The sequence below is a fragment of the Thamnophis elegans genome, chromosome 12 (assembly GCF_009769535.1).
Source record: "Thamnophis elegans isolate rThaEle1 chromosome 12, rThaEle1.pri, whole genome shotgun sequence".
NCBI classification, from domain to species: Eukaryota; Metazoa; Chordata; class Lepidosauria; order Squamata; family Colubridae; genus Thamnophis; species Thamnophis elegans.
This window is the reverse complement of record NC_045552.1, coordinates 1506671-1534519: the sequence shown is the minus strand read 5'-3', so window position 1 is coordinate 1534519 and position 27849 is coordinate 1506671. Positions and strand designations below refer to the sequence as shown.

Sequence of the window (27849 nt, the reverse complement as noted above, 5' to 3'; positions counted from 1 at the left end):
GCGGCCTTTGGTGCTCCCTGAGCCGGGTGGTTTTCTTCCAGATGTTTGGGAGATGCTAGGGAGCATCTTCCGTGGAACAAGAAAGTGGAGTTTCAGGTAGTGGTGGGGAAGAGGAGGAGAGGAAGACAACGCTGATTGTGAGATCCTTGGTGCTCTCTGACGTTTCGTGACCCCGCTGGGTAACATCATCAGTGCTCGGGAGGAGTAGAGTTTCCACTCTTTCTATCCAATGGCCTGGCTTTGTCAGCGTTGGTGGGAGGGTTCTCGGTGGTTCCTGGATTGGGGTGTTGTTTACTGTCAATCGTTGCTTGTTCCTTATTGTTTACGGTTCGATTGTTGGTCTACTTTCAATCTCGGGATTGATCTCTGCTTAGCCGGGTGATGCTGATTGGTGGCAAGGAGGTGCATGGGTTTTTGGCTCTCCTTTTAAATCTTTTTTTTTCATACCTCGTTGGTTAATGAAACATCTTCAGGAAAATGACCCAGCTCGGAGAGCACCAAGGACCACACAGTGGTTGTCCTCTTCCTCTTCCTCGCAAACCCCTTCCCTTCCAGCACTGATGCTGTTACCTAGTTGGTGAATGAAACGTCTGCAAGAACCCATTCCCCTCCTCCAAAGCTCAGAGATCACCAGGGACTCTTTGGAAAGAAGGAAGATTCAATGCCCAAACTAGGCAACATCATCAGTGCTGGAAGAGAGAGGGGTTTTTAAGGAGAGAGGAAAGACTACGCTCTTCTAACCCTGATGATGTTACCTACTTGGGCTAGGAAACGTCTCCAGAAAAAACTACCAAGAGCCAAGGATCTCGTGGTCTTCCTCATCCTCCGTTCCACAAGCCACCCTCTCTTCTGGCCCAGAGGGAGGCTACTGAATTGGGTAAAGCAACCCCCCACCCAGGTCAGGGCGCATAGAAGACCCCCACACACACTTCTGCCCCGAGTGACAATGACTTGCTTCCATCCTTCTGCTGCTTGAAAGGAAGCCGGAAGCCAAAGCAGGCCCCCCCTGCCCCCCGAGACTTCCAGAGGGCTCTTCCCTTGGCAGCCACCCGGCCTGGCTCCCGAAGGTGACGGAGCCAGTCCGACAGGCTTTCACCTTCAGCTGCCCTTGGGGTGCCACCCTGCGGGCACCGCTGGTTGCCTGCCTGCCCGCCCGCCCCAGCCAGGAAGCCTCTCTGAGCCAGGTGCAGCGCCTGGGAGGCCCTGCACGCATCGTTTCCTAAAGTCAAAGCTGACAGGCGCTCCGGAAAACCGTACCCAAGGCAGGCGGGGGCGGTTGGCACTTGCCATGGCATGCCCGGGTCACAACAGTGAGCCAAGTTGTCTTAATGGGGATGCCCCTCCTGCTTCTCAGGGCCTGGATTTCAGCAAAGGGGAAGGGCTGGACGGGAAATCCTCAAGTGGTTTAAAAAAAAAAAAAAGGGTTGCTATCTCAACATAAAAGGAAACAGGCCGCAGGATGATTGACAAGCCACAAGCCACTTTGGTTTCCTGATTATGTCACGCAGGGGGCCTGCAAAAGCTGTGGACTTCAACTCCCAGAATTCCTCAGCCAGCCAAGTCAGAAGATCAGTAGCTCTACAACACCCCCCCCCCCCCATTTTCTACTTTTGGGAGCTCTGGATTAGTTTAAAACTTGTGTCTTGATCATGAGGACCAGCAGCTTAATTTTGAGCAGGGTTTCTCAAGCAGGATTGCTTAAAGATGTGCAGACGTTGTCTCCCAGAATTCCCCAGCTAGAAACTAGGAGACGGCGAGTTGTAGTTCTGCCTTAAGCATGGAAGATGGTTGGGTGACTGGGCCAATCATCAGGAGACGGCGAGTTCTAGTCCCGCCTTAAGCATGGAAGATGGTTGGGTGACTAGGCCAATCATCAGGAGACGGCGAGTTCTAGTCCCGCCTTAAGCATGGAAGATGGTTGGGTGACTGGGCCAATCATCAGGAGCCGGCAAGTTCTAGTCCCGCCTTAGGCATGGAAGATGGTTGGGTGATTTTTGCGCCTGTCACTCTCTCAGCCTTGCCCACCTCACAGGATTGTTGTTGTGGGGTAAAGAGGAGGAAGGCGTGCTCGATAGGTTCACTGCCTTCGAGTTCATTTATGCAAAGAAACAAATAAAGTATTGATTTTATCACCCCACCTGGGGACTCCCCCTCACAGCCTTTATCCTGAATGCTGCCCACCCCCCCTTTTTAAAGGAAGTAGCACCAGGGTTGTGTGGAGGGGGTGCCTCCCCCCCCCCAGGAAGGAAAAAGCAGCCTGGCCCCCCCCAGGCATCTCCAAAGGAGCCCCCCCTCTGAGGCCAGATGTGGGTCTCCTTTTGAAAAATGACAGAAAAACCCCAACCCTTGAAAACAGTAAGGGGGGGGGCGCAAGACACCCCCCCCCCAACATTGCAGACAACCAGAAAATGTATTTGCAATTCCTCGCTCTGTTTGCAAAACAATCACCTGGGTTCCTTTTAAATTTATTACTTTTTATTATTAATATTATTACCGAGGCAGTTTTCTTTTTTTCTTTTGTCCCACATACAGTTGAGTTTTAGGATTAGAACAAGGCCCCAAATTATAAAGACAAAGAGAGTTCAAATAAATATATAGGAGAACGCTAAATTGGCGGGTTTTGTTTCCTTTTTTTTTATAAAAAAAAGCAGGCTTGCAGAGTCCGGATGAGCCCCAGAGAAGAGGAAAGGGGGGGGGGAAATGGGGAGGGGGAGAGAGTGGCCAGTAGTGAGTCTTGGAGGTGGGTGGGTGGGTATAAATTTGGGGTACACGTCACACGGCTGCTTCTCCCCTTTGAAATCGGCCTTCCTCTCCCCCGTCTCGAGTTCGAATTGGATGTTTTCTCTCTTTTTAAAAAAAAAACAATGACGGTGGTGTGTAGAAACTATCACACAGTGATAAGGAGATTGTGGTTATTTCCAGGATCATCAGCCCTTCTGAGTGCCCAGGTGTGTGTGTGTGTGTGTGTGTGTGTGTGTGTCCTTTTTCTTTTTGAATCTTGTTTTCTTCGACTGTACAGAATATACAAAAACGAGGAAGCCCCAAAGCCCGAAAAAGAGATAAAACTTGAAAAAAAGAGAAACCCAAACCGTTTTCGCTTCCCCCCCACAAAAAAAAATTACTCCCAACTGCAGGGAAAGGGGTACACAGCTTGGGGGGCTTTTGTAGGGAGAGGGGGAGTTTATAAGGTCAAGAGGGAGGAGAGAATTGGGAAACCGAAGCCCACAGATGTGCATTAAAAAAAGAGGGGGCTTTGATCTCCTGGTGGTGCTCGCTCCCTTGACTTTTAGGACCCCCCTCGCTGCAGAGGCCCCCCCCCCCCCAAGAGCTGTGCTTCTGCCCACACCTTTGCGCAGAACCGGTGCCCCAGGCCAGGGACAGAAGCTGGCAGCTGCCCACCCCATGTGGGGTTGGCCAATTTAGGACGAAGATGGAGGCGCTGGAGGGGGGGGGAGGAGAAATTTACACAGCTCCACCCCTCCAGGAGAGCGGATGGTCTGGTCCGCAGTATAGACCCCCAAAAGGTGGGTCCTTGTGCCCCTCTTGCTCCCATGAAGCTGGGTTCAGGCACGGCTCTCCAATAAGTGGGTTCCCCCCACCCCACCCAACCTTAGCAACTGGGAAAGGTATGGACTTCAACTCCCAGAATCCCCCAGCTGTCGTACTTCAGGATGGGGAGGCTTCAACTTCCAGAATTCCCCCCCCCCCCACTGGTTCCGTTTGGATTTCAACTCCCGTGGCCCAAATTGAGAAAGGCTGCGGATTGCTTTGCTTCCAGCTGTCAAGAGGAGGTCACATCTGGCGCCTCCCCCCACCTTCTGCAAGGACGCAGCCCCCCACCCACCCACCCAAAAGCAGGACCCCCTTCCTCTGAGCCCATTTTGACAACCCACTCCCCTCCCTCTCAGGGTCACCCAGGAGCAACCCCTGCAGGGTGGGCCTCACAACATTCTTCCCCCAAAACTTATCACCATCCTCCTCACCCTATTCACCACATTCCCCGACCCCTTCCTCCTGCCCCCCCCCAAGCCCCCTGCCAGCAAGGACGGGAACAAGCCAGGATGTTTAGTCTCTAGCAGGATAGACCAGCATGGGATGGTTTGCTGGTTGATTGGTCAACCCTGCTCCCCGATGCCCTTCTCTTATCTCTCCCCTTTAGAAGTCTCCATACGCAGCCCCTTTAAGACCTGTGGACTTCAACTCCCAGAATTCTTTGGGGAATCCGGGCAGTCTTAAAGGGGCCACGTTTGCAGACCCTCTGCTTTAGAATACCCACAAAAGCAGAGCGGACCCTCACCCAGAATCTCCTGCCTCTTCCAGGATACCTGCCTGAGAAATTGGGGGGGCAGGAGGGGCTGGACGAGAATGACACCCCCGTCTCCTCTTCCAAATATCGTCGCCACTGAGCGAGGCACGCCCCGTGTGCAGATCCGAAGGGGCTGCAGAGGGGAAGGGGAGGCAGAAAAGGGGGAGGGGGTCATCTTGTGGCTCAGAAGGAGCAAAGGTTGGCACTTGATTTCCTCCGGATCTTGAGCCCCGTAGCCCCGACTTTGGAGCTGGGGATCCAGTGCGTTTTGTCCGTCTTCGGGAAGAGTCTGCGCGGCATCAAAGCGGCCCGAAACGTTTGAAGAAAGCAAAAAATGTCCTCAGGTCAACCGAGCCAAGAAAGGGGGGGGGGGGATTTCAACGCCCCTTTCCCAAAGAGGCTGAGGTTTGGGGGTCCAGGTGCCTCTCCCCACCAGACTCCAGCAGCTGAGTCAGGGGGATTCCTTCCCCTTCCGATGGCCGTTGGGGACGGGGTAAATTGGGCGTGTTTTTTTTTCCACTCCCTGAGCTGGGAAATAAAAACCACAGGGCGGCATTGAAATGAGTGGAAAAAATGTTTTCAGTGCTGGTGAAGAGAGGTGAGCTGCGAGGGCGAGGAAGGGGCCACGGCTGGCCCCTCGTGCTGTCCAGCAGGCATCGGTCCCGAGCTCGGGTGAGAGACGGGGAGGGTCCCGGCAGGTGAGGGAACGCGCCATGTTAGCACCACTGCTGGGCCAGAGAAAGGAGGAAGCGGAAGAGACGGGATTCCTGGGAAAAGGAAAAAGGGGCTCGTGAAGATGGGAGGCAGAGATGAGGTCCTAAAAAACAGAATACAGCCGGTCCTCAACTTATGGCAGTTCACTGAGGGACCGTTCAAACTTACAACGGCATGGAAAACAAGGAACCTGGGACCGTTTTTGACACTTTTATGGCCATTGCAGCATCAAAATTCAGAGCCTTAGCCACGTGCTTCATATTTATGACTGTCCTGGTGGTTGCATGATCCCCCTTTAGCGACCAATGAGCAAAGTCAAGGGGGAAGACGGATTCACTTAATGGCCGTGTTGCTGACTTAACGACGGTGGGGGATTTGCTTAACCCCTGTGGCAAGGGGAGTCGTAAAACAGAGCAAAAGTTGCCGAACCACGGCCTCACTTAGCAATGGAAATTTTGGCCTTGGTTGTAAGTCAAGGACTAGCTGTAACCCGAGTTGGGAAGAGACCTTGGGGGTCTTCTATTCCAGGGGTGTCCAAGTTTGGCAACTTTAACCAATTTCGTTGTATACATGATGTACATTGACAATAATGGCAATATTATTGTGGACTTCAACTCCCAGAATTCCTCAGTCAATCATGGCTACTGTAAGACTTGTGGACTTCAATTCCCAGAATTCCTCAGTCAATCATGGCTACTGTAAGACTTGTGGATTTCAACTCCCAGAATTCCTCAGTCAATCATGGCTACTGTAAGACTTGTGGACTTCAACTCCCAGAATTCCTCAGTCAATCATGGCTACTTTAAGACTTGTGGACTTCAATTCCCAGAATTCCTCAGTCAATCATGGCTACTTTAAGACTTGTGGACTTCAATTCCCAGAATTCCTCAGTCAGTCATGGCTACTTTAAGACTTGTGGACTTCCATTCCCAGAATTCTGGGAGTTGAAGTCCACAAGTCTTAAAAGTTGCCAAGGTTGGAGACCCCTGTCCTAGTCGAACCCCCTGCTCAAGCAGGAGACCCTGAATGCTGACCAGACATTCGTTACCTGCCTCCCCCCCTCCCTCCCCGGCGCAGGGCTCACCTGCAGGCCTGCCTCCCCTTCATATGAAGACCTTGGCTAGGGCGTCGGCTCCGGCGCTGGCAATCAGGGCCTTGCTGGGGTGGAAGGCCACGTCATGGATGGCCTCCTCGTGCTTCTTGCGATGAGCCGTGATCTCCTGCGTGCAGGTCTTGTTATCCAGGTTCCACAGCCGCAGCGAACAGTCGTGGCCTGCAGGGAGAGAGAGAGAGACGGCTGGGAGGCACCCACAATCACACCCACACCATGCAAGAGCCTCCTGGGCGGCCAGGGTCTCCCCCCACTCTCCGGGCACAGCCGCTCAGCCAAAGACCAAAGGGCCAGGCTGGGCCTCGAAGGCCAAAGGGCATCTTCTCAAGGGAGAACTCATCCGGGGGATGGGGGAGTGCTCCTACCATCGCATCGTCTGTTCGTGCACGCGCCTGACGTGCGCTGCGCACTCATGCGCACTCTACCGCCCCTGCGACAACCAGCTGCTCATGGGAGGACGCACAGGCGCCGCACGCTGCGCAATTGACCCAGTTATGGAATGCGGACGGGCGGGTGGGCCAAACGAGCCACCCTACCAGTACTGTGGCCGCTGCTCCCGACTATTATGGGTACAGCTGTACCGGGCCATACCGGCTGAAACCCACCACTGGTGTGGGTTATTACCATATTTTTCGGAGTATAAGACGCACCTAGGTTTTGAAGAGGGAAATTTAAAAAAAAAGTAGGTAGGTTGGTAGGTAGAGGGATAGAGAGGAGGAGAAAGAAAGAGAAATACAATAGGTAGGTAGGTAGAGAGTAGTTAGGTAGATAGATAAAGGGATAGAGACAGAGAAATACAGTAGGTAGATAGGGAGAGAGTGTGTGTAGGTAGGTAGGCAGATAAAGGGATAGAGAGAGAGAGAAATAGAGAGAGAGAGAGAAATAAAGTAGGTAGGTTGGGAGAGAGAGTAGGTAGGTAGGGAGGAGATAAAGGGATAGAGAGAGAGAAATAGAGAGAGAGAGAAATACAGTAGTTAGGTAGGGAGAGAGAGTAGGTAGGTAGGTAGGTAGATAAAGGGATAGAGAATGAGAGAGAGAGAAATACAGTAGGTAGATACGGAGAGAGTGTGTGTAGGTAGGGAGGAGATAAAGGGATAGAGAGAGAGAAACAGAGAGAGAGAAATACAGTAGTTAGGTAGGGAGAGAGTGTATGTAGGTAGGTAGAGGGAGAGAGAGAGAGAGAGAGAAATAGAGAGAGAGAAATACAGTAGGTAGGTAGGGAGAGAGAGTAGGTAGGTAGGTAGGTAGGTAGGTAGGTAGGTAGATAAAGGGATAGAGAATGAGAGAGAGAGAAATACAGTAGGTAGATACGGAGAGAGTGTGTGTAGGTAGGGAGGTAGATAAAGGGATAGAGAGAGAGAGAAATAGAGAGAGAGAGAAATACAGTAGTTAGGTAGGGAGAGAGAGTAGGTAGGTAGGTAGGTAGATAAAGGGATAGAGAATGAAAGAGAGAGAAATACAGTAGGTAGATACGGAGAGAGTGTGTGTAGGTAGGGAGGTAGATAAAGGGATAGAGAGAGAGAGAAATAGAGAGAGAGAGAAATACAGTAGTTAGGTAGGGAGAGAGAGTAGGTAGGTAGGTAGGTAGATAAAGGGATAGAGAATGAGAGAGAGAGAAATACAGTAGGTAGATACGGAGAGAGTGTGTGTAGGTAGGGAGGAGATAAAGGGATAGAGAGAGAGAAACAGAGAGAGAGAAATACAGTAGTTAGGTAGGGAGAGAGTGTATGTAGGTAGGTAGAGGGAGAGAGAGAGAGAGAGAGAAATAGAGAGAGAGAAATACAGTAGGTAGGTAGGGAGAGAGAGTAGGTAGGTAGGTAGGTAGGTAGGTAGATAAAGGGATAGAGAATGAGAGAGAGAGAAATACAGTAGGTAGATACGGAGAGAGTGTGTGTAGGTAGGGAGGTAGATAAAGGGATAGAGAGAGAGAGAAATAGAGAGAGAGAGAAATACAGTAGTTAGGTAGGGAGAGAGTGTGTGTAGGTAGGTAGGGGGGAAAAAAGAAAAGAAAGAACCACATTTCTTCAGAATAAAACCAAGGAGGCTGCATTGCATGTACGGCATTATTTATACCGGATTTCTCATTCCTGACGCCGGCCAGACAAGGTGGGCCAAAGGGATGGATGTGGCACAGGGGAGGGGGTGGGGGGTAAAATGCCCAGGCCTGGTCCAAGGAGAAGCAGAGTTCCCGAGGAGACTCAGGCCTTACAGCAGGGGTGTCCAAACTTGGGAACTTTTAAGACTTGTGGACTTCAACTCCCAGAATTCCCCAGCCAGCTATATGCTGGCTGGGGAATTCTGGGAGTTGAAGTCCACAAGTCTTAAAAGTTCCCAAGTTTGGATACCCCCCCACCTTACACTCTGTTGGGCTGAGCAGCATTGGGTGAGGTTTGTGCCAGTTGCCCATTTCTCTGCCCAGGGGACGAAGGGGGAGGAAGGTACCTACTTCCCGACATCAGGAAGACGCCTTTCGGATCCACAGCTAGGCAGGTAACCGCATCCAGGTGGGCCACCATAGAGTGCACGGCTTTTCCTGGGCAAGAGAGGAAACGTGGTCAGGACTAGAGCGGATCCTCCTGCCAGCTTTCTTTTGCAGCCCCGAAGGGGGGAAATCGCTTCCCCGTTTCTTGTGAAGGAATCAGATAAAAGGAGAAGGATCTGTAGCTCGGGCTTGAAATTTCAGCCCATTCCTTACTAGCACTGATGAGGTTGCCTAGCTGGTTGGTGAAATGTCTGCAAGATAACAACCAGGTTCAGAGAGCACAAGGCACCGCGTTGTTGTTGTTGTTGTTCTTCTCCTCCTCCTCCTCCTCCTCCTCCTTCCCTTCCTCCTCCTCCTCTTCCTCCTCCACTTCCTCCTCCTTCTCTTCCTCCTCCTCCTCCTCTTCCTCCTCCTCATCCCCCCCTCCCGATATTACCTACTAATATCTGCAAACAACAAGGCTCTTGGAGGACCACAATCTTCCTCTCCCACTTCTTCCTCCTCCTCCTCCTCCACTCCACAACCCACCCTCCCTTCTAGCACTGATGATGTTCCCTAGCTGGGTCATGAAACGTCTGCAAGAAAGCCACCCAGCTCAGAGAGGAGGAAGGAATCGGAGGCCGTAAGTCTCTCCCCCCCCCCCCACTTAGCTTACCTGTCCGATTGTCTAGGAAACGGATCCCTCGGTCGTCGTGTGCCGTGATGGTGACCGACTGCGTGGGGTGACTCACCACCTGGTTGATCTGGCTGGCTCCTGTCCCAAGGGAAGAGAAGGGCATGCGCTCCAGTTCAAGGAGGGTTGTTAGGACCCAGATTGTTTGGGGGGGGGGCAAGAGGCTGACTCTGTAAACCGCTTAGAGGGGGGCTGTAAAGCACTGAGAAGCAGTGCATAAGGGCAATTGCTATTGCTAACTCTGCCCATTGGCAGAAGTTCGATCCCGACTGGCTTAAGGTTGAATCAGCCTTCCGTCCTTCCGAGGTGGGTCAAATGAGGACCCCGATTTTGGGGCCAAAATGCTGACTCTGTAAACCGCTTAGAGAGGGCTGTAAAGCACTGTGAAGCGGTATAGAAGCCTAAGAGCTATTGCTAACTCTGCCTACTGCCAGGAGTTCAATCCTGACCGGCTCAAGGCTGACTCAGCTTCCCATCCTTCCGAGGTGGGTCAAATAAAGACCCAGGTTGTTGGGTAGGGGGGGGGGGGGCAAGAGGCTGACTCTGTAAACCTTCCTTCCTTCCTCTCCTTCCTGTAAGAATGCAGTACTGCAGGCTAACTCTGCCAATTGGCAGAAGTTCGATCCTGACTGGCTCAAGGTTGACTCAGCCTTCCGTCCTTCCGAGGTGGGTCAAATGAGGACCCAGATTGTTGGGGCCAAAGTGCTGACTCTGTAATCCACTTAGAGGAGGCTGCAAAAGCCCCATGAAGCAGTATATGAGTCTATTACTATTGTACAATTAAGGACACTTCTATCATTTCAAAACTCAACCCGCCCAGCTAAAATTGACACAAAAATCCACACACACACCCCTCCCAAAGTACCTCCCTCTTCATCCACCTGCCCCAACTCACCACTGGCAGCTCTGCCCTCGAAGGTCAAGATGGGGCAGGCAGCCTCTGCGTCATAGAGAACCGCCCTGCCCGTCTGGAAGGCTGCCACCACCCGCGTGGCATCAGTGCTGGAGAAGGCGACGGAGGTCGGGGTGCCGTTTTCTGCAGGAGGGAACCCACAGGGCCGCGGGGGAAGGTCAGCCCTCCAATGCAATGGTTCTGTAGTATCCTGATTTTTAACTTACAATCCTTGCCTTGCAACCAGTTGTATACTGACCATTAGAAGTGACCAACTGATTTGTAAGTTTCAAGGAGGTTTCAACTTTGTCAACTTTAAAGCAGTGTTTCTCAAGCTTGGCAACTTGAAGATGTCCGGACTTCAACTCCCAGAATTCCCCAGCCAGCGTTCGCTGGCTGGGGAATTCTGGGAGTTCAAGTCCAGACATCTTCAAATTGCCAAGCTTGAGAAACACTGCTCTAAAGATTCTTTTTTCTGCTATGTATTTTAAATACAAGAGCCGAGGTGGCGCAGTGGTTAGGGTGCAGCACTGCAGGCCACTTCAGCTGACTGTTATCTGCAGTTCGGCAGTTCAAATCTCACCGGCTCAGGGTTGACTCAGCCTTCCATCCTTCCGAGGTGGGTAAAATGAGGACCCGGATTGTTGTTGGGGGCGATATGCTGACTCTGTAAACCGCTTAGAGAGGGCGGAAAGCCCTATGAAGCGGTATATAAGTCTAACTGCTATTGCTATTGCTAAATCAAGGATCGCTAATGTTGGAGACATGTGGACTTCAACTCCCAGAATTCCTCAGCCAACACACACACACACACACACACACACTTTTGAGAGCAGGCATCAGAATTTCTTTGGATGTGTTCACAGGAAAAAGTGACAATAAAGATGTCTTTATCCCACCCTATCTTAAAGGCTCACCCCTTTGTAGTGCCAGGGGAATCCCGTGCGCCCCGCCCCGCCACCTCCCAGGCCAGCTCACCGCTGTCTGTGTTGTAGGTGCTAAGACAGGCGCCGCTGCACGGGTCCCATATCCTCACGGTGCCGTCCGCCGAGCAGGAAGCCAAGCGATTCCTCGCCAGACTGAAGGCCAGACTCCAGACAGCATCCGTGTGGCCATCCAGGACGGTGTGGAGCACGCTTGGATCTATGCCACAGAGAGACAGAGATTAGATTAGATTTAATGAATTTATAGGCCGCCCAATCCCGAAGGACTCCGGGCGGCTTACAACAAATACGTTTTAAAAATAGAAAAGTTAAAAACAAAGAAACATAGATTAAAAAAGCCACCCAGTCTAATCGGGGCTGGACCTCGGTCATGAGGTCAACAGCCCGGGGCCTGCCGGAATAGCCAGGTCTTAATAGCCTTTCGGAAGGCCATGAGAGAGTGGGTAGGGTCCGGATCTCTGGGGGCAGCTCGTTCCATAGGGTCGGAGCGGCTACAGAGAAGGCCCTCCCCCGGGTAGTTGCCAGCAGACATTGTCTGGCTGACGGTACCCAGAGAAGGCCCACTCTGTGCGATCTTATCGGTCGTTGGGAGGTATGCGGCAGAAGATGGTCTCGCAGATATCCGGGTCCTAGAGATATATATATATAACATCTAAGACACTTCGCTTGATGCGGATGGTATCCGGCAAGCGGGAGAAAAAAACAGATCAGCAGTCCCTTTGGTTAGGATCGTGAATTTAGAATTGAGGAATAGAAAGTTCTACTTGTAAGCCACTTAGATTTCTCCAGACCGAAGTAGCATAAAAGCCTGTATTTCCTTTCGGGACTTCTTTTCACTGAGCATGTCTAGTTTAATGGAAAGAAGGACTAGGGGAGACATGATGGGAGTCTTCCAATATCTCAGGGGTTGCCACAAAGAAGAGGGAGTTGAGCTATTCTCCAAAGCACCTGAGGGTAGAACAAGAAGCAATGGGTGGAAACTAATCAAGGAGAGAAGCAACTTAGAAGTAAGGAGAAATTTCCTGACAGTCAGAACAATGAATCAGTGGGACAGAAGTTGCCTCCAGAAGTTGTGAATGCCCCAACACTGGAAGTTTTTAAGAAGACGTTGGATAACTATTTGTCTGAAGTGGCCTAGGGTTTCCTGCCTAGGCAGGGGTTTGGACTAGAAGACCTCCAAGGTGCCTTCCAACTCTGCTACTGTATTGTATTGTATTGTAATTTAATGAAAAGAAGGACTAGGGGAGATATGATAGCAGTCTTCCAATATCTCAGGGGTTGCCACAAAGAAGAGGGAGTCAAGCTATTCTCCAAAGCACCTGAGGGCAGAACAAGAAGCAATGGGTGGAAACTAATCAAGGAGAGAAGCAACTTAGAACTGAGGAGGGATTTCCTGACAGTGAGAACAATTAATCAGTGGGACAGAAGTTGCCTCCAGAAGTTGTGAATATTCCATCACTGGAAGTCTTTAAGAAGATGCTGGATAGCCATTTCTCTGGAACGGTATAAGGTTTCCTGCCTAGGCAGGGGGTTGGACTAGAAGACCTCCAAGGTCCCTTCCAACTCTGCTATTGTATTATATTGTACTTCCACTTTGCCAGGGAGGAGAGGGGAGGAGGAGGAGGAGGAAGAGGAGGCTGCTGGACCAAGGGGAGCTTCCTACCTACCGTAGCCGTCGTAAGGGTCCATGCCCAGATCGGGGAGCTTCCAACAGCGGATCCTGGCGTCTGATCCCCCACTGTAGCAGGTCTCGCTGTTGCAACCCATGGCCACCGAGAGCACCGGGCCCCTGAGGAGGGAAGCCAAGAGGAGGGGTTGAGAAGGATCCCTACTCCCAAACCACCTTTCCCAACACGATGATTAGTCCCCCTGCAAGCTGCGTGCAGGGCTTCCTTGTGAGGTTCTCGGGGCTGCTGCCCCCCCTGGGAAAGAGTGGGGCAGCTGCTGGGGGGGGGGGCTGAGAAGTAGGCCACAGATTGCCATGTAATGTCTTATCATCGTACAGGCAGCCCTTGACTTATGATCGCAATTGAACCCAACGTTCCTGGTGCTAAGCGAGTCAGCTGTTAAGTGAATTTTGCCCCATCTTGCGACCTTTCTTGCCACAGTTGTTAAACGAATCATTGCAGTTCTTAAGTCAGTCACACGGCCGTTAAGTGGATCTGGCTTCCCCCTTGGCTTGGCAGAAGGTCGCAAAAGCCGATCATGTGACCCCCCCCCCCCCGGAGATTGCAACCGTCGTAAGTATGGGTCTGCTGCCAAGGGGCTGAATTCTGATCATGTGACCCTGGGAACGGTCGTGGGGAAAACAGTCCCAAGCCCCTTTTTCCAGTGCCGTTGCAACTCTGAGCGGACAGTAAGTGAATTGCTGTAAGTTGTGGATACCGGTAATTTCCCACAAGGGGAAGGGTTGAGAGCCAATGGCGTTGTCTGCCTGGCATCCTAAAAAGCCCCCCCCCCCCCTGCAGCAAACACATCTGCGCACCTGTGTCCTCTGAAGGCGTAGACGGGCTCCACATCCAGCGCAGCGTTCCTGGAACCGGAAAAGAGGCTGTGACTTTTACACGACGGGAGGGGTTTATCTGTCAACTGCCCAGAGGCCCAGAAGTGGTGGGTGGCACAGAAATGATGCAGATAGACAAAGAGAGAGATGGACAGACGGACGGACGGATGATAGAGATAGATAGATAGGATAGGTAGATGATAGAGGGATGGATGGAAGATATAAGATCTATAGATAGAGGAATTAAGGAAGGAAGGAGGGAGTGAGGGAAGGAGGGGAGAGGGAGGGAGGAGAGGAAGGAGGGAGGAAAGGAGGGGAGAAGGTGGGAGGGGGGAGGGAGGGAGGAAAGAAGGAAGGAGGAAAGGAAGGAAGGAGGGAAGGAGTGAAGGAAGAAAAGGAGGAGGGAGGGAAGGAAGGAGGGAGGGAAGGAAGGAGGGAGGGAAGGAGGGGAGAGGGAGGGAGGAGAGGAAGGAAGGGAGGGAAGGAGGGGAGAGGGAGGGAGGAAAGGAGGAGGGAGGGAAGGAAGGAGGGGAGAAGGTGGGAGGGGAAGGGAGGGAGGAAAGAAGGAATGAGGGAAGGAGTGAAGGAAGAAAAGGAGGAGGGAGGGAAGGAAGGAGGGAGGGAAGGAAGGAGGGAGGGAAGGAGGGGAGAGGGAGGGAGGAGAGGAAGGAGGAGAGGAAGGAAGGGAGGGAAGGAAGGAGGGAAGGAGGGAGGAAAGGAAGGAAGGAGGGAGGAAAGGAAGGAAGGAGGGAAGGAAGGAAAGGAGGGAGGGGCGAGGGAGGGAGGAGAGGAAGGAGGGAGTGGAGAAAGGAGTTTCCCTGGGGGCTCACTTTTTGGCAGCCACCGTCTTCTGAAGGTTCCACAGCTTGAGGGTCCCGTCCTCCGAGGCGGTGACCAAAGCCGACTCCCGGTGGTGGAAGACCAGAGCTCGAATGCCGTCGTAGTGACTCCGCAGGGTGAATTTGGGGTTCCAGGTCTTCTTAAAAGTGTCCTTGCTGTCCGAGAGCTGGGAAGGCAGGAGAGGAAAGACTCAGCGGCCAGGGGGCTTCCTCCTGTGCCCCCTTCCTCCTGCCCTGCAGGCCCCTCTCCTTTGGCCCAGCCGGTCGGGCAGGGCGGCTGCAGGGAGAGGAGCGGGAGGGCAAGGCAGGGGAAAGGGCGACAGGCCTCCCGGGACACCCCCAAGGCGACTCACATCGCAGCTCAGCTCGTTGTCGTTGGTGACGGTCAGGTCTGCGAGGTCCCCCAAGCTGACCTCCCCCCCTCCGATGGTGTCCATGATGAAGACATCGGAGGAGAAGCCCAGCGACCCTGATTGGGAGAGAAGAGGAAGCAATTGGGAAGGGCAGGGCGAAGGGAGGGAGGGAGAAAAGGACAATTGGGAGCCAAAAAAGTGTGGAGAAATTACCTTCGTGGGACCTGGGCTGAGACGTCATGGCTGGCGGCATGGAAGGCTTAGGAGAGAGTCCATCAACATCGTGGAGATCAGCCAGCATCCCTTGCAGCTTCACCCTGCGGGGCCCTGGGAGGGAGGGAAAGAAAGAAGGGAGGAAAGGAAGGTAGGAAGAAAAAGAAGAAAGGAAAAGAAAGAAGGAAGGAAGGAAAAGAAGGAAGAAAAAGAAGGAAGGAAGGAGGGAAAGGAAGATAGGAAGGAAAAAGGAAGGAAAAGACGGAAGGAAGAAAAAGAAGGAAGGATGGAAAGGAAGAAAGGAAAAGAAAGAAGGGAAGGAAGGGAGGAAGAAAAAGAAAGGAGGAAGGAAGGAAGGTAAAGAAGGAAGAAAAAGAAGGAAGGAAGGAGGGAAAGGAAGGAAGGAAAGGAAGGAAGGAAAAGGAAGAAAAAGAAGGAAGGAAGGGAAAAAGGAGGAAGGAAGGAAGGAAGGAAAAGAAGGAAAAGAAAGAAGGAAGGAGGGAAAGGAAGGTAGGAAGAAAAAAGGAAGGAAAAGAAAGAAGGAAGGAAGGAAAAGGAGGAAGAGAAGGAAGGAAGGAAGGAAAGGAAGAAAAAGAAGGATGGAAGGAAGGAAGGAAAAGAAGGAAGGAAGGAGGGAAAAGAAGGAAGGAAGGAAGGAAAAAGGAAGGAAAAGAAAGACGGAAGGAAGGAAAAGAAGGGAATGAAGGAAGGAAAGGAAGAAAAAGAAGGAAGGATGGAAAGGAAGAAAGGAAAAGAAAGAAGGGAAGGAAGGGAGGGAGGAAGAAAAAGAAAGGAGGAAAGGAAGGAAGAAAAAGTAGGAAATGAAAGAAGGAAAGGAAGGAAGGAAAAGAAAGAAAGAAGGAAAAGAAAGAAAGAAGGAAAAGAAAGAAAGAAGGGAAGGAAGGAAGAAAAAGAAAGAAGGAAAGGAAGGAAGAAAAAGAAGGAAACAAAAGAAGGAAGGAAGAAAAAGAAAGAAAGAAGGGAAGGAAGGAAGGAAAAGAAAGAAGGAAGGGAAGGAAGGAAGGAAGCAAGGAAGGAAAAGAAGGAAAGAAGGGAAAACTGAGTCAGCTGAGCCGATGGTTGCTAATCAGGCCCACTCTTGGAATTCAGGGAGGATGAAGGTGTCACCAAAGACCATACTGGAAGCCCTCGACTTACAACCAAAACCAAGCCCCAAATTTCTGTTACTAAGTGAGACCCAAAGGTGCTTTTTTCCAAAAGGCAACTCTGGGCTTTCTGCTTTTTTCTCTGAAGACGTTTCACTTCCCATCCATGGAGCTTCTTCAAAGAAAAACCAGGGAGCCCAGTTGCCTCTTGGGAAAAAGCCCCTTTGGGACCACCGTGTCCTCATGACGGGAAATCCCCATAGGCACTAAGTGAGACGTTTGTTTCGTGAGTTTTGCCCCCTTGCCACAGTTACAAAGCGAATCACTGCAGTTATTAAGTTAGTAACATGGCTGTTAAGTGAATCTGGCTTCCTGCTTGTCACAAAAGGGGATCCCACGACGGTTGCGGGAGACTGCAACCGTCATAAACACGAGTCAGTTGAAAAGCCTCTGAATTCTGGTCACATGATGGCGGCTGCAGCGGTCTCGGCCTGGGTCATAACTCCCCTTTTTTCTGAGCCTTTGGAGGAACAGTTTGTAAGCCGAAGGCTACTTTCAGTCTGAAATGGGACGGGGCCTCCTGCTTGATCAGGGGGTTGGACTAGAAGACCTCCAAGGTCCCTTCCAAACTCTGCCCATTCGGGTCTCCCGTCCGCAAGCGAGGAAGCACCTTCTGACCCACACACACCCCCAGCAGCTAAGATGCCAAACTCTGTTCCTGGAGGCATCCGATGCAGCCCCCCCACAGATTTCACTCCCTTCTCCCCTTTCTCCTCCCAGGGACCCTTCCCGGATCAAGGAGTCGAGAGACCACCGAGAACTTACCCAGTTCGTTGCCATCCCCAGCACGCCGCGTGTCCCCAGATCCTTCCCCGTTTTCCCCGGAGCCCAAGTAGTCGAACTCGCTCAGGGCGTCCTCCGAATCTTCATCGTCGTCTTCATCCTCCACTTCGGGCATCAGGGGCTTGTTGGCGAGCTGCCAAGAAAAGCACGGCCCACCGAGCTTGGTTAGGCCTGGGTTCCTAATCCACCCTGTAGGGAATTCCACCCCTTGTGGACGTAGAAAAACCGGGTTCTCGTTTGCGGTCTGGCGCGCGGTGAAGACGAAAAGGCTGTTAAAATATTCCTTGTGCCCAAATTGAAATTAAACTGAAGGGAAAATACCGCCAATAAGGGCCTGGTAAATTCTTAGGATAGCCCTGTTGTGAAGCTACAGTGCTTCTTGAGTGACTGAGGGCTACCCCAGTAGCAGCAGGCTGATATTTTGCTTTTTCTACTAGAAAAACAGAAGGGAATAAATTAAAACATTGCACACGCAGAGCAAAAGACACGATAATTGTACCCACAGGATGATTGACATCCCGTGCTTTAAAATAGGGGAGGCTCCAAGCTTGGCGACTTGACTGGTGGTCTTCAACTCCCAGAATTCCACCCGCCATAAAGTCACCAAACTTGGACACTCCTGAGTAATAAACAGAACAAGAAGTGGACGAAACTTTCACGTCCTTGAAATGCTTCTAAAATGTGTCCGACAGGTCGCAAAACATCTGTTGTGAGTTGCACTTTTCATGCTCGGTTTCACTTTACAAATTTTTATTGCGAGAATAGCTGAAATCCAGTGTCCGTCCTTAAAAATGACAAGGTTCTAGTCCTCACCGGAAAGTGGGCACCGCTCAGCCAGCTTAGTCTCCCGCCTGCCTCCCAGTGCCTGCTGCGCCCCAACAACTTCAACAAGGAGCGAAGGGGGATATACCTTTACGCGCTGCTTCTTATGCTGCCGCTGAGTCTCCAGGGACAGGCCTTCCATATCCTCCTCTTCGTCACTGTCGTCGTCCTCACAACCCCTCAAAAAGGGGATTTTCTCCATGACGGGGTTACTGATCCGCTCCTTCACTTCCTTCCCTGCGTTCCTGCCAGAAGGAAGAGAGAAGGTAATCCACTGGAAGGCCAGAGTTGGACTGAGGAGTCCTGGGTGCTCTTTGAGTCGTTTCAGGACCCAACTAGGTAACATCATCAGTCCTAGAAGGGAGGGAGATTTGTATCGAGGAGGTGGTGGTGGTGATGGTGGTGGAGGAGAAGGAGCAGGAGGAGGAGGAGGAGGAGGAAGAGGAGGAGGAAAAAGAAAACTGTGGAGCTTGGTGGTTTTCTTGTAGACATCTTGTTACCAAACTAGGAAACATAATCAGTGATAGAAAGGAGTGAGGTTTGCAGAAAGGAGGAGGAGGAGGAGGAGGAAGAAAAGGGGAAAAATGGAGAAAGGAAAAAGAGGAGCAAGATGAGGAGAAGGAGAAAGAGGCGGAGGAGGAGGAGGAAGAGGACAACTGTGGAGTCATGGTGCTCTCTGAGCTTGGTGGTTTTCTTGCAGACATCTCATTACCCAACTAGGTAACATCATCAGTGCTAGAAGGGAGGGGGTTGTGGGGAGAAGGAATGTGGCGTCCTTGGTGCTGAGCTTGGTGCTTTTCTCAGACATCTCATGACCCAACTAGGTAACTAGCTCCAGCAGGCTGGGGGGCTGTTGAAATAGCCAGCCCCACGGTAACTATGAATGTTGTGTATTTTAAATTGTTGTTTGTCTACTGTTTATTTATCCCTTTCCCTTGTTGATTGTGAGCCGCCCGGAGTCCTTCGGGAGTGGGCAGCATACAAGGCCAATAAAATACAAATAATACATCATCAATGCTACTGCTAGCACCTTAATGCCAACATCAAACAGGAAGTACGAAGAAAGGCAAGGAGCCGCTTTCCCTCTTCCAGGAAACCTAACAAGAGCCGCGGTGATGGAGACCCACAAACCAAGACTCCCAGCGAGGTCATCCTCTCCAACCTGGACAGACCCCCCTCCCCCAAAAGCCCATCCCAACGGCCGCTCACCTTTTGATCTGCTCCTCGATCTGCTTGACGAGAAGCGACTCTCCTCCGTTGAGGCTGGTGGCCGCCAGGGCTGGTCCAGTGCCCAGTCCGCCAGCTTCAGCAGCCCCGTTCAGCTCCATGGAGCAGCGGCCCAGCAGAGAGCAGACTCGCTTGGAGCGCATGTCCAGGATGGTGTCCGTGTAGCCCACTTCTTCCAGATACCTGGAAGAGAGACCCCAGGGGGAGGCGGCCTTTAGTCCAACAGGCAGGGTGATTTGCAACCAACGGAAGTTATGATGGAGCCTCTCTGAAGGCACTTACGATCTAGTTCCCAACATTATATATATACATATATATATATACACACACACATACATATATATATATTTAGTGTCACAACCCCTGGTATGCCCCAATTATGGGAGGAAGCTAACTGCTTCCATTATGTTCGAATCCCAGTAAGGGTATGGCTAGCTGATGAGAGCTAAATAGCTTGAAATAGATCTATACTAGTCCCCCTTTTATTTATTTATCAGCACAAACACAACACAAATACAGGTAGGTAGGTAGGTAGGTAGGTAGGTAGGTAGGTAGGTAGGTAGGTAGGTAGGTAGGTAGGTATTTAGTGTCACAACCCCTGGTAATGCCCAAATATGGGAGGAAGCCTACTGCTTCCTTTCTCTGTCTATTGGCTCATCACAAGAGACCATCCAGACAGAAAGCCAGTATTTTTACTGTTGCCTTTGTTACATATGTGTTGTATTTGTGCTGATAAATAAATACAGGGAGACTAGTATAGATCTATTTCAAGCTATTTAGCTCTCATCAGCTAGCCATACCCTTACTGGGATTCGAACCTGGGCTGTATTACATGTTAGGCAGATGTGTTAACCACTAAGCCACAAGGTTCTCCTCCTTTATCAGCTGAGCCAGGGAAATAGGTATGTATTTAGTGTCACAATAATATATATATTATTGAATAAACATTGAAAACATTGGACATTTGTCATTTCCATATATATTTTAACCTAACAATAAATACAGTTTCTACTTATGGTACGTAGCTACACTGACCTTATTAATACATCTCTTGTCCTCCTTTATATATTTCTCTATGTATTATCCAGTTCCAGTTTTACAGTCCTCAAAATGTTCTGTTCCGACTCCTTTCCCTCATTTCCAACCACTGATAGCTTTGGTACCAAATTTCATAATATTCTGTCTCGTCTCTGGTTTCCGAACTTCTGGCGGCCCCAAGTCCCCTCCAGTCATGTGACCACACCCTGGATGCTTAGAAACCAGCCTGCATTTACGGCTGTTTGCAGCATCTTGTGGTTAAATCACTGTGTTTTGCCACGGTTTTGCTGAAAACCGGCACTTCCCGTTTCTGGCAAACTGGCCCAGACCCAACCACTGCTTTGCTTAACCGCTGCCACGCCAAAATCAGGTTGGTCCTGTGGCTGATGGGCCTAATGAACATCCTGTCTTTATTTATTTAGGTAACTTTATATTTACTTATTTATATGACTTAACCACCGTGATGGGCAGGCTGCGTTCCGGTCGTAAGTCGAGGACTACCTGTCTTGGGCAAAACTTTTGAAACAGCCCCGTTTGGCTCAAAGGGGACTATCCTCCCAGCAAGGACAGAACAATTCGGTCAAATTGGAACCAGGCGATTTCAACCTGGCACATTTTATCTGGATGACAAAGAATCTGGCACACTCCTGGGGAAAGCTGTCCAAAAAACAGCTGCCAATTAGACAATAAATTATTGTCTAATTTACTTTGTGCACATTTCTTTTTTTGTATTGTCCTACACTCCCCTTCCTTTTTTGATTGTAAGCCGCCCTGAGTCCCCTCAGGGAAAAGGGCGGCCTATAAATAAACTACAAACAAACAAACAAACAAACAAACTGTTATCCCCCCCGCCAAAAAAACCATCACTGGGGAGGGTGGGTGCACTTCCTTTCCCTTAGAAGAAGCCCCCCCCATCCCCCATAAAGCCACGGCTACTCACTGACGGAGGAGCTGGCGTCCTTCTTTCCAGATGAAGGGGCTGTTCTCCAGGGAAAGGGGCTCGGCTGGCCCGTTGGACACTAAGTGCGAAAGAGAGTCCCATCAACAAGTCCCTCAGCTCCAGGGACCACCCAACAGCAGCCCCGGAACTGGAGTCCCCCTGGCCGAGGGGCAGCTGTGAGCCCAGCCCCACTACCTGGTTCAGAGGCCTCCGGTTTCTTTTCCCCCTGGTTCAGCTCAGTGCCAAATTTCAACTTGTGGTATTTTGACCTGGAAATAAGAAGGAAAGCTTAGGAAAGGATGAGGGATGCCGGCGGTGGTTTCTCGCTGTGACCCTTAAAGCAGGGAATGCCTTCAAACCGAAGGGCCGACGTATTACAGAGGCAGCTTGACGGGGAAGGTGCTGGCCTAGAAACCAGGAGACTGGGAGTTCTAGTCCTGCCTCAGCCACGAGAGCCAGCTGGGTAGCTTTGGACCAATCACCAGGAGAGGCGGTGAGTTCTAGTCTCACCTTAGACTTGAAAACTGAATGGGTGACCTTGGACCAGTCCCTCTCTCTCTCTCTCACTCCAACCCACCTCACAGGGTGGTTGTTGTGGGGAAAATAAGTGGAAGACGTTGTGTTGGATATGTTCACTGCCTTGAGTTACTTATAAAATAATACAGGCCGGGTAAGCTTTTAATAAATAAAGACATAGCAAAAGCAATAGCAGTTAGACTTATATACCGCTTCATAGGGCTTCCAGCCCTCTCTAAGCGGTTTACAGAGTCAGCATATCGCCCCCACAGTCTGGGTCCTCATTTCACCCACCTCGGAAGGATGGAAGGCTGAGTCAACCTTGAGCCGGTGAGATTTGAACTGCTGAACTGCAGAATAGCAGTCAGCTGAAGTGGCCTGCAGTACTGCACCTAACCACTGCGCCACCATACTTTCTCTCTCTCTTTCTCTCTCTTCTCTCTCTCTCTCTTACACACACACACACACACACACACACACACAACATTCAAAGAGAGAACCCCTCAGAGTATCTTCCTTCCCTTCCCAAATTCAGGCATTGTCTTCCAGCTTAATAAATTAAGAACTTCTGGCTTAATAAATTAAGGACTTCCATCTTAATAAGTTAAGTTTGGCAACACTTGTGGACTTCAACTCCCAGAATTCCGCTATGCTGCCTGGGGAATTCTGGGAGTTGAAGTCCACAAGTCTTAAGAGTTGCCAAGTTTGGAGACCCTGCCTGAACTAAGGTGCCTCTGAATCTCCACGTGAGACACTCAGGAGGGGACGTGAGGCCTGCCTGGTGGCTCACCTTTCTTGCTTCAAAGCGTACTCCAGCATCTTGATTCTCCGCACGAGGTCGGCCTTCAGGTTCTCCTGACCCTTCCTCTCGCCCTGCAGGAAAGCCACCTGGGCCTAAAAGAGGCAGGAGCCCCAAGTTAAGGACAGGCAATTCTGACTAACATCCCGCATCATGCAAAAAAATGGGGGGGAGGGGGGAGCATAAACCCACAGTAGTGAATCCAGTTCCAGCTCAGAACAATACAAAGATGCGGAGACTCTAGAAAGTGCGCAGAGAAGAGCAACGAAGAGGGGGCGAAACTGTCATGGTTGAGGGGGTTAGGTGCGTTTAGCGTATCGACGAGAAGGAATAAGGGGGACACGATAGCGGTCTTCCAGTACTTGAGGGGCTGTGACAGGGAAGAGGGGACTGTCTTATTCTCCAGAGGAGGAGAGCGCAAGAAGTAGTGAGTGAAAGCTTGCTGGAGAGAGAGAGAGAGAGAGAGGGAGGGAGGGAGGGAGGGAGAGAGAGAGAGAGGGGGAGAGAGGGGGAGAGAGAGAGAGAGAGAGAGAGAGAGAGAGAGAGAGAGAGAGAGAGAGAGGGAACTATGAGACATTTCCCGACAGCGAGTAGAATTAATCAGTGGAATAGCTTGCCTTCTGGTGCTCCATTGATGGAGGTTTTCAAAAATAGACAGGACACTGAGATGGAATAAGGCAGGAGTCCCCAAGCTTGGCAACTTTAAGATTTGTGGACTTCAACTCCCAGAATTCCCCAGCCAGCAAAGCTGGCTGGGGAATTCTGAGAGTTGAAATCCACAAGTCTTAAAGTTGCCAGGTTTGAAGACCTCTAGAATAAGGTCTCCTGCTTTGATCAAGGGGGTTGGACTAGAGGAACTCTTAGTTCCCTTCCAGCCCTAGGATTCTAGGTTCTGTGTAGACAAACACTTGTGATCGTCCTTCTTCTGGAAGGGACCCTGGAGGTCTTCTAGTCCAACCCCCTGCCTAGGCAGGAAACCCTATACCGTTTCAGACAAATGGCTATCCAACATCTTAAAGACTTCCAGTGTTGGAGCATTTATAACTTCTGGAGGCAACTTCTGTTCCACTGATTAATTGTTCTAACTGTCAGGAAATTCCTCCTCCGTTCTAAGTTGCTTCTCTCCTTGATTAGTTTCCACCCATTGCTTCTTGCTCCACACTCAGGTGCTCTGGAGAATAGTTTGACTCCCTCTTCTTTGGGGCAACCCCTGAGATATTGGAAGACTCCTATCCTGTCTCCCCTGGTCCTTCTTTTCATTAAACTAGACATATCCAGTTCCTGCAACCGTTCTTGATATGTTTTAGCCTCCAGTCCCCCTCATCCTCTTTGTTGCTCTTCTCTGCACTCTTTCCAGAGTCTCCATAGAATTCAAGGACTCCCAGTTGTAGCTTTCTACTCTGGGCTGACCAAGGGGAAGTCTCAAAAGTCTCATGCCTGGAGATTGTGTTGGTCTGCATGGGGAGGAACAGATTTAGGATGGACCCTAACAGGACGGTTTTAAGACCACCCAAATCTGGGGAATCTTTCCCTGTTGGTTCTGGATGGGGTAGCACTTCTTCAGGCGGAAAGGGACAAAGCACCAGGCTCCGGGAGAGCTGCAGGCCTATTTATAATAAACAAATGAAATCGTTGTGTGAAGGGAAGGGGGCTTAGGAGAAGCGTTTCGCCCAGGCCAGGGGTTTGCTTCCAAGAGTAACCCTGGTATCTGAGGGTAAATCCACGCTGAACACGAACAGAGCTATTTGATCGCCACCTCGGTGCCAGTGCAAACAGGCTTAGTGGGTTAATGATTACAGGCTGCACTGAGGAGGTAATTAAAAGTTTGAATCAGGCTTCGCAGAATGGCTGCAGCGAACAAACTCGGCGGCAGGGCCCAGAGCATCAAAAGTGTGTCCTTTCCTAGAATTAGGGTGGCTTGGAGAGGCGATTATGGAGGTTTCGTTTCAGTGGGGCTTTAATCATGGCCGACCATGGACGGACGCCTCCTTGCAGCTCTGACGGGCCGTATGTGCGAGGGTTTTTTTTTTTTTTAATTGTTTCAAACAGACTTGTAAAACTCGCTGGACAAGGAATGGCGCCAGGAGAAGCACGCCGGAGATCCCAGCTTCATAAACCCCGATGGCTGAGTTCGCACCACCCACCAAGACACACAGGGAGCCCTCGACTTACGCCCCACAGCCGAACCCAGAATCTCTGCTCCGAAGCAAAACAGTTGTTAAGTGAGTTTTGCTCCGTTTTACGCCCTTTCTTGCTAATAAGTGCGAAGTGAATCCTTGCAGTTGTTAAGTTGGTCACATGGGTTGTTAAGCGAATCCGGCTTCCCCATTGACTCTTGCTTGTCAGAAGGATGCAAAAGGGGGTCGCATGACCCTGGGAAGCCCCAACCGTCATAAATACCAGCTGGTTGGCAAGTGTCTCAATTTTGATCACACAACCACAGGGAGGCTCCAAAGATTGGAAGTAAAGGACTACCTGTGGTCAAAACACTTTGAAAGGATGGCATGCGTGCCATGTGGAGCCATAGCTGAGAGCATGCGAGGTGTTGCCCTATGTCAGCTCCAGTGTGCATGTGTGCACTGGCCAGCTGAATTTTGTCCTTCTGGAGGGCGGGGGGATGCCATTTTCGCCCTCCCCAGGCTTCAGGAAAGCCTCAAGAGCCTGTGGATGGCGGAAAACAGGCCCAATGGGCCTACCGGAAGTTCAGAGGCTTCAGTGAGGCCTGCGCGCATGTGGGGGAATTGTGTGCCCATGTGCAGGGGGGGGGAAGGGCATTGCATTATGGGTGAGGGCACGCACGTGCGCCTTTTTGGCACCCAAGCAGAAAAACGTTCGCCATCCCTGACTTAGAGTGACTGCCAGTGACTTTGCACTTCAATCAGAAGAGAGCTGGAAGGGACCTTGGAGGTCTTCTAGTCCAACCCCCTGCCCCAGCAGGAGACACTGTGCCATCTCAGACAAGTGACTGTCCAGTCTCTTCTTAAACGCCTCCAGTGGTGGAGCACGCACATCTGGTGGCAAGCTGTTCCACTGGTTAATCGTCCTCCCTGTTAGGAAGGTGGCTTCTTTCCTGGATTAGCTTCCATCCATTGCTTCTCGTCCGATTGTGGAGAACACTTTCTCTAGACCGATCCATCCTCGCTCTCAAGTGTGCATTGCCATACCTATCTCCAGTCTTCAGTCAATCACACCCACTCCTATATTTGTACATGCTCCGAGATATAGAAGCACCGCACGCCTTCTATATTCTCCACCGTCACTATGGCAGCCGGGGGATCGTTGCTTCCCAACCGGTTTGGGGTGACAAGGATGAGCATTTCTCCCTACCTCGCACAGATGCTCCTTTCTTTTAATATTTCCCTGATCCGCTACTGAGTAGGTGGCTGCAACATTTCCCTACGCGACCCACTCCACTGCCAGCTAAATATGGGATATTTCACTGTCATTCCGGTAGCAGATTCCAAGAGACCGGTCATAATTTCTTTCTCTTTTAGGATACACCAAATTGTCTGAGATGGTGCTAAGAGCAGGACGAAGCACCCAGCGTCTGTAGCTTCAAATCAAGCTATCCTTCACTGAATTCACAGGTCTCTCCCCTTCCTCCAATTGCCTCCAATAGACCGATCAGATCCCACAGATTAGGCCTCCTCCGAATTCCATCCACCGGCTAATGCCGACCACCCGGAGGAGGGCCTTCTCTGTGGCTGCTCCGACCCTCTGGAACGAACTCCCCATGGAGATTCGAACCCTCACCACCCTCCAGACCTTCCGCAAAGCCCTTAAAACCTGGCTGTTCCGACAGGCCTGGGGCTAAAGAGCTGTTGCCACCCCCCCGCCTCGAATGGTATGACTGTTGTGTGCTTTTAAATTATGCATTGTTATGTTTCGTCTTTTTATCCCCAGTCTGTACCCCTTTCCCTGACTGAATTGTGAGCCGCCCTGAGTCCCCTTCGGGGAAAAGGGCGGCATATAAATGTAATAAATCCAATCCAATCCAAATCCAATCCTCTCTTTATGGCCCAAGTATCAGGCAACCAGGGATTGAATTGTGACCACAGTGGGGGCTAAAACAGCACGTCTGAAGGTGTCTTTTTGGCCACAGCACAGAAGCTGTTTGCGATGCCCTTTTTTTGTGGGATGCTCTTTGACTCCCTAATCCCTTCTCGCCTTTCCAGTATGGCAACAGTCATAGGATCCCAGGGCTGGAAGGGACCCTGGAGGTCTTCTAGTCCAGTGTTTCTCAACCTTGGCCACTTGAAGATGTCTGGACTTCAACTCCCAGAATTCCCCAGCCAGCCTTCGCTGGCTGGGGAATTCTGGGAGTTGAAGTCCAGACATCTTCAAGTAGCCAAGGTTGAGAAACACTGTTCTAGTCCAACCCCGTGTTCCAGGACAGGCGTCCTTCTTTATTCCATCCTGGGCAAATGGTGATCTAATCTTTTATGGAAAACAGCAGTGGCGTTTAGGCTTCTATACATATCCATAGCGCTTGGGGTGGTTTACAATGTCAACCTTATTTGCATGTTGCCCCCAACCATCCGGGTCCTCATTTTAACCCACCAGGGAAGAAAGATGGGAGAAAACCACTCGATCCAACCTCGACCTTTTGGGATCAAGGAAGCTGAACCGGACGCAGACCTGGGCGGCTTTTATTCCTTTGAAATCACAATGACTTCTGGCCCTGGAGAAACTCAACCGCAACCCAACCCTTCATTCTCAAACCCTTTTTTTTGGGGGGGGGGGTCGCTTAAGAGTCTCACCTCTGCCCACCTCCTGCCCCTCTGCCTCCCAAACTCACAGCACCGACCCCCCCCCACACACACACATCAAGGGGGGAGGGGTTCATACCCCCCCTCCAGTTTGAAAGGGGGAGGGGTTTCCAAAGAGATACCTCCTGGGGGAGAGGGACTACAACTCCCAGCATCCCCTAAGAACGACACACAGCAAAGGGGCGCCTCTGGGAGACGACCCCCCCCATACAGACTGAAGATATGGGGGGGGGCGCTGACAGGCCTTATTATGGGATGGAGCCCCCTCCCCCTCCAGTCCCCGCAAGGAAGATGGCGGCGGGCAGGGTCGCCTTTCCCCCTCCCCTCACGCCCCCCTCGCCCGGTCAGCTCCCCACCTGCAGCTCGGCCCGCTCGGCCTCCCAGCGGCTCTTCTCGGCCTCGAAGCGCGCCCACTCGTGCTGGATGAAGTGCAGGATGCCCGGCAGGCTCAACTCGCCGCTGCCCGGGCTGGAAGCGGAGGCGGCGGCGATGGCTCCGCTGGGCGGCAGCGCCTGGTCTCCCCCCGCGGCCTGGAGCGCCTGAGGCGGCGGCGGAGCCCGAGCCGGCGGGGCCCGCTCGCCTTCCATGGCCGACGACAGCAGCGGCGGGGGAGGCGGCGGCGGCGGCGGCTGCTGCTGCCACATCGCGGCCCGGCCGGCCGGCGCGGAGGAGAAACGGCGGCGGCGGCGGGGAGGACGGCGCCGAGGAGGGCGGGCGCGCGCGCGCGGCTGAGGGACGGGGCCGCGCGCGCCGGCAGGC

At 51.5% G+C, this 27849-nt stretch overlaps 1 protein-coding gene across 1 annotated transcript; it reads right to left on the bottom strand.

The window, feature by feature from the left end:
* Positions 1-2639: 2639 nt before the first annotated feature.
* STRN4 (striatin 4) lies at positions 2640-27760 on the bottom strand. Its single transcript, XM_032227885.1, has 18 exons — positions 27447-27760; positions 22313-22416; positions 21202-21275; positions 21007-21085; positions 19011-19211; positions 17890-18046; positions 16962-17112; positions 15031-15144; positions 14818-14933; positions 14456-14631; positions 13608-13655; positions 12790-12911; positions 11157-11321; positions 10182-10322; positions 9269-9367; positions 8578-8664; positions 6105-6293; positions 2640-5073 (listed from the first exon to the last, which is right to left on the bottom strand). The coding sequence occupies exons 1-17, from the start codon at positions 27732-27734 to the stop codon at positions 6124-6126; spliced, it is 2292 nt and encodes a 763-aa protein (XP_032083776.1). The 5' UTR covers positions 27735-27760; the 3' UTR covers positions 2640-5073; positions 6105-6123.
* Positions 27761-27849: the final 89 nt, after the last annotated feature.

What these genes read in the sequence shown, in the direction of transcription:
- STRN4 (XM_032227885.1), bottom strand. Translation starts at nt 27,734, where the DNA reads ATGTGGCAGCAGCAGCCGCCGCCGCCGCCGCCTCCCCCGCCGCTGCTG. An exon ending in ATAAGAAGCAGCGCGTAAAG is followed by an intron (nt 17,113 to 17,889) that starts GTATATCCCCCT and finishes TTTTCTTGGCAG; the next exon opens with CTCGCCAACAAGCCCCTGAT. An exon ending in TTTCCTAGACAATCGGACAG is followed by an intron (nt 8,665 to 9,268) that starts GTAAGCTAAGTG and finishes TCTCTTGCCCAG; the next exon opens with GAAAAGCCGTGCACTCTATG.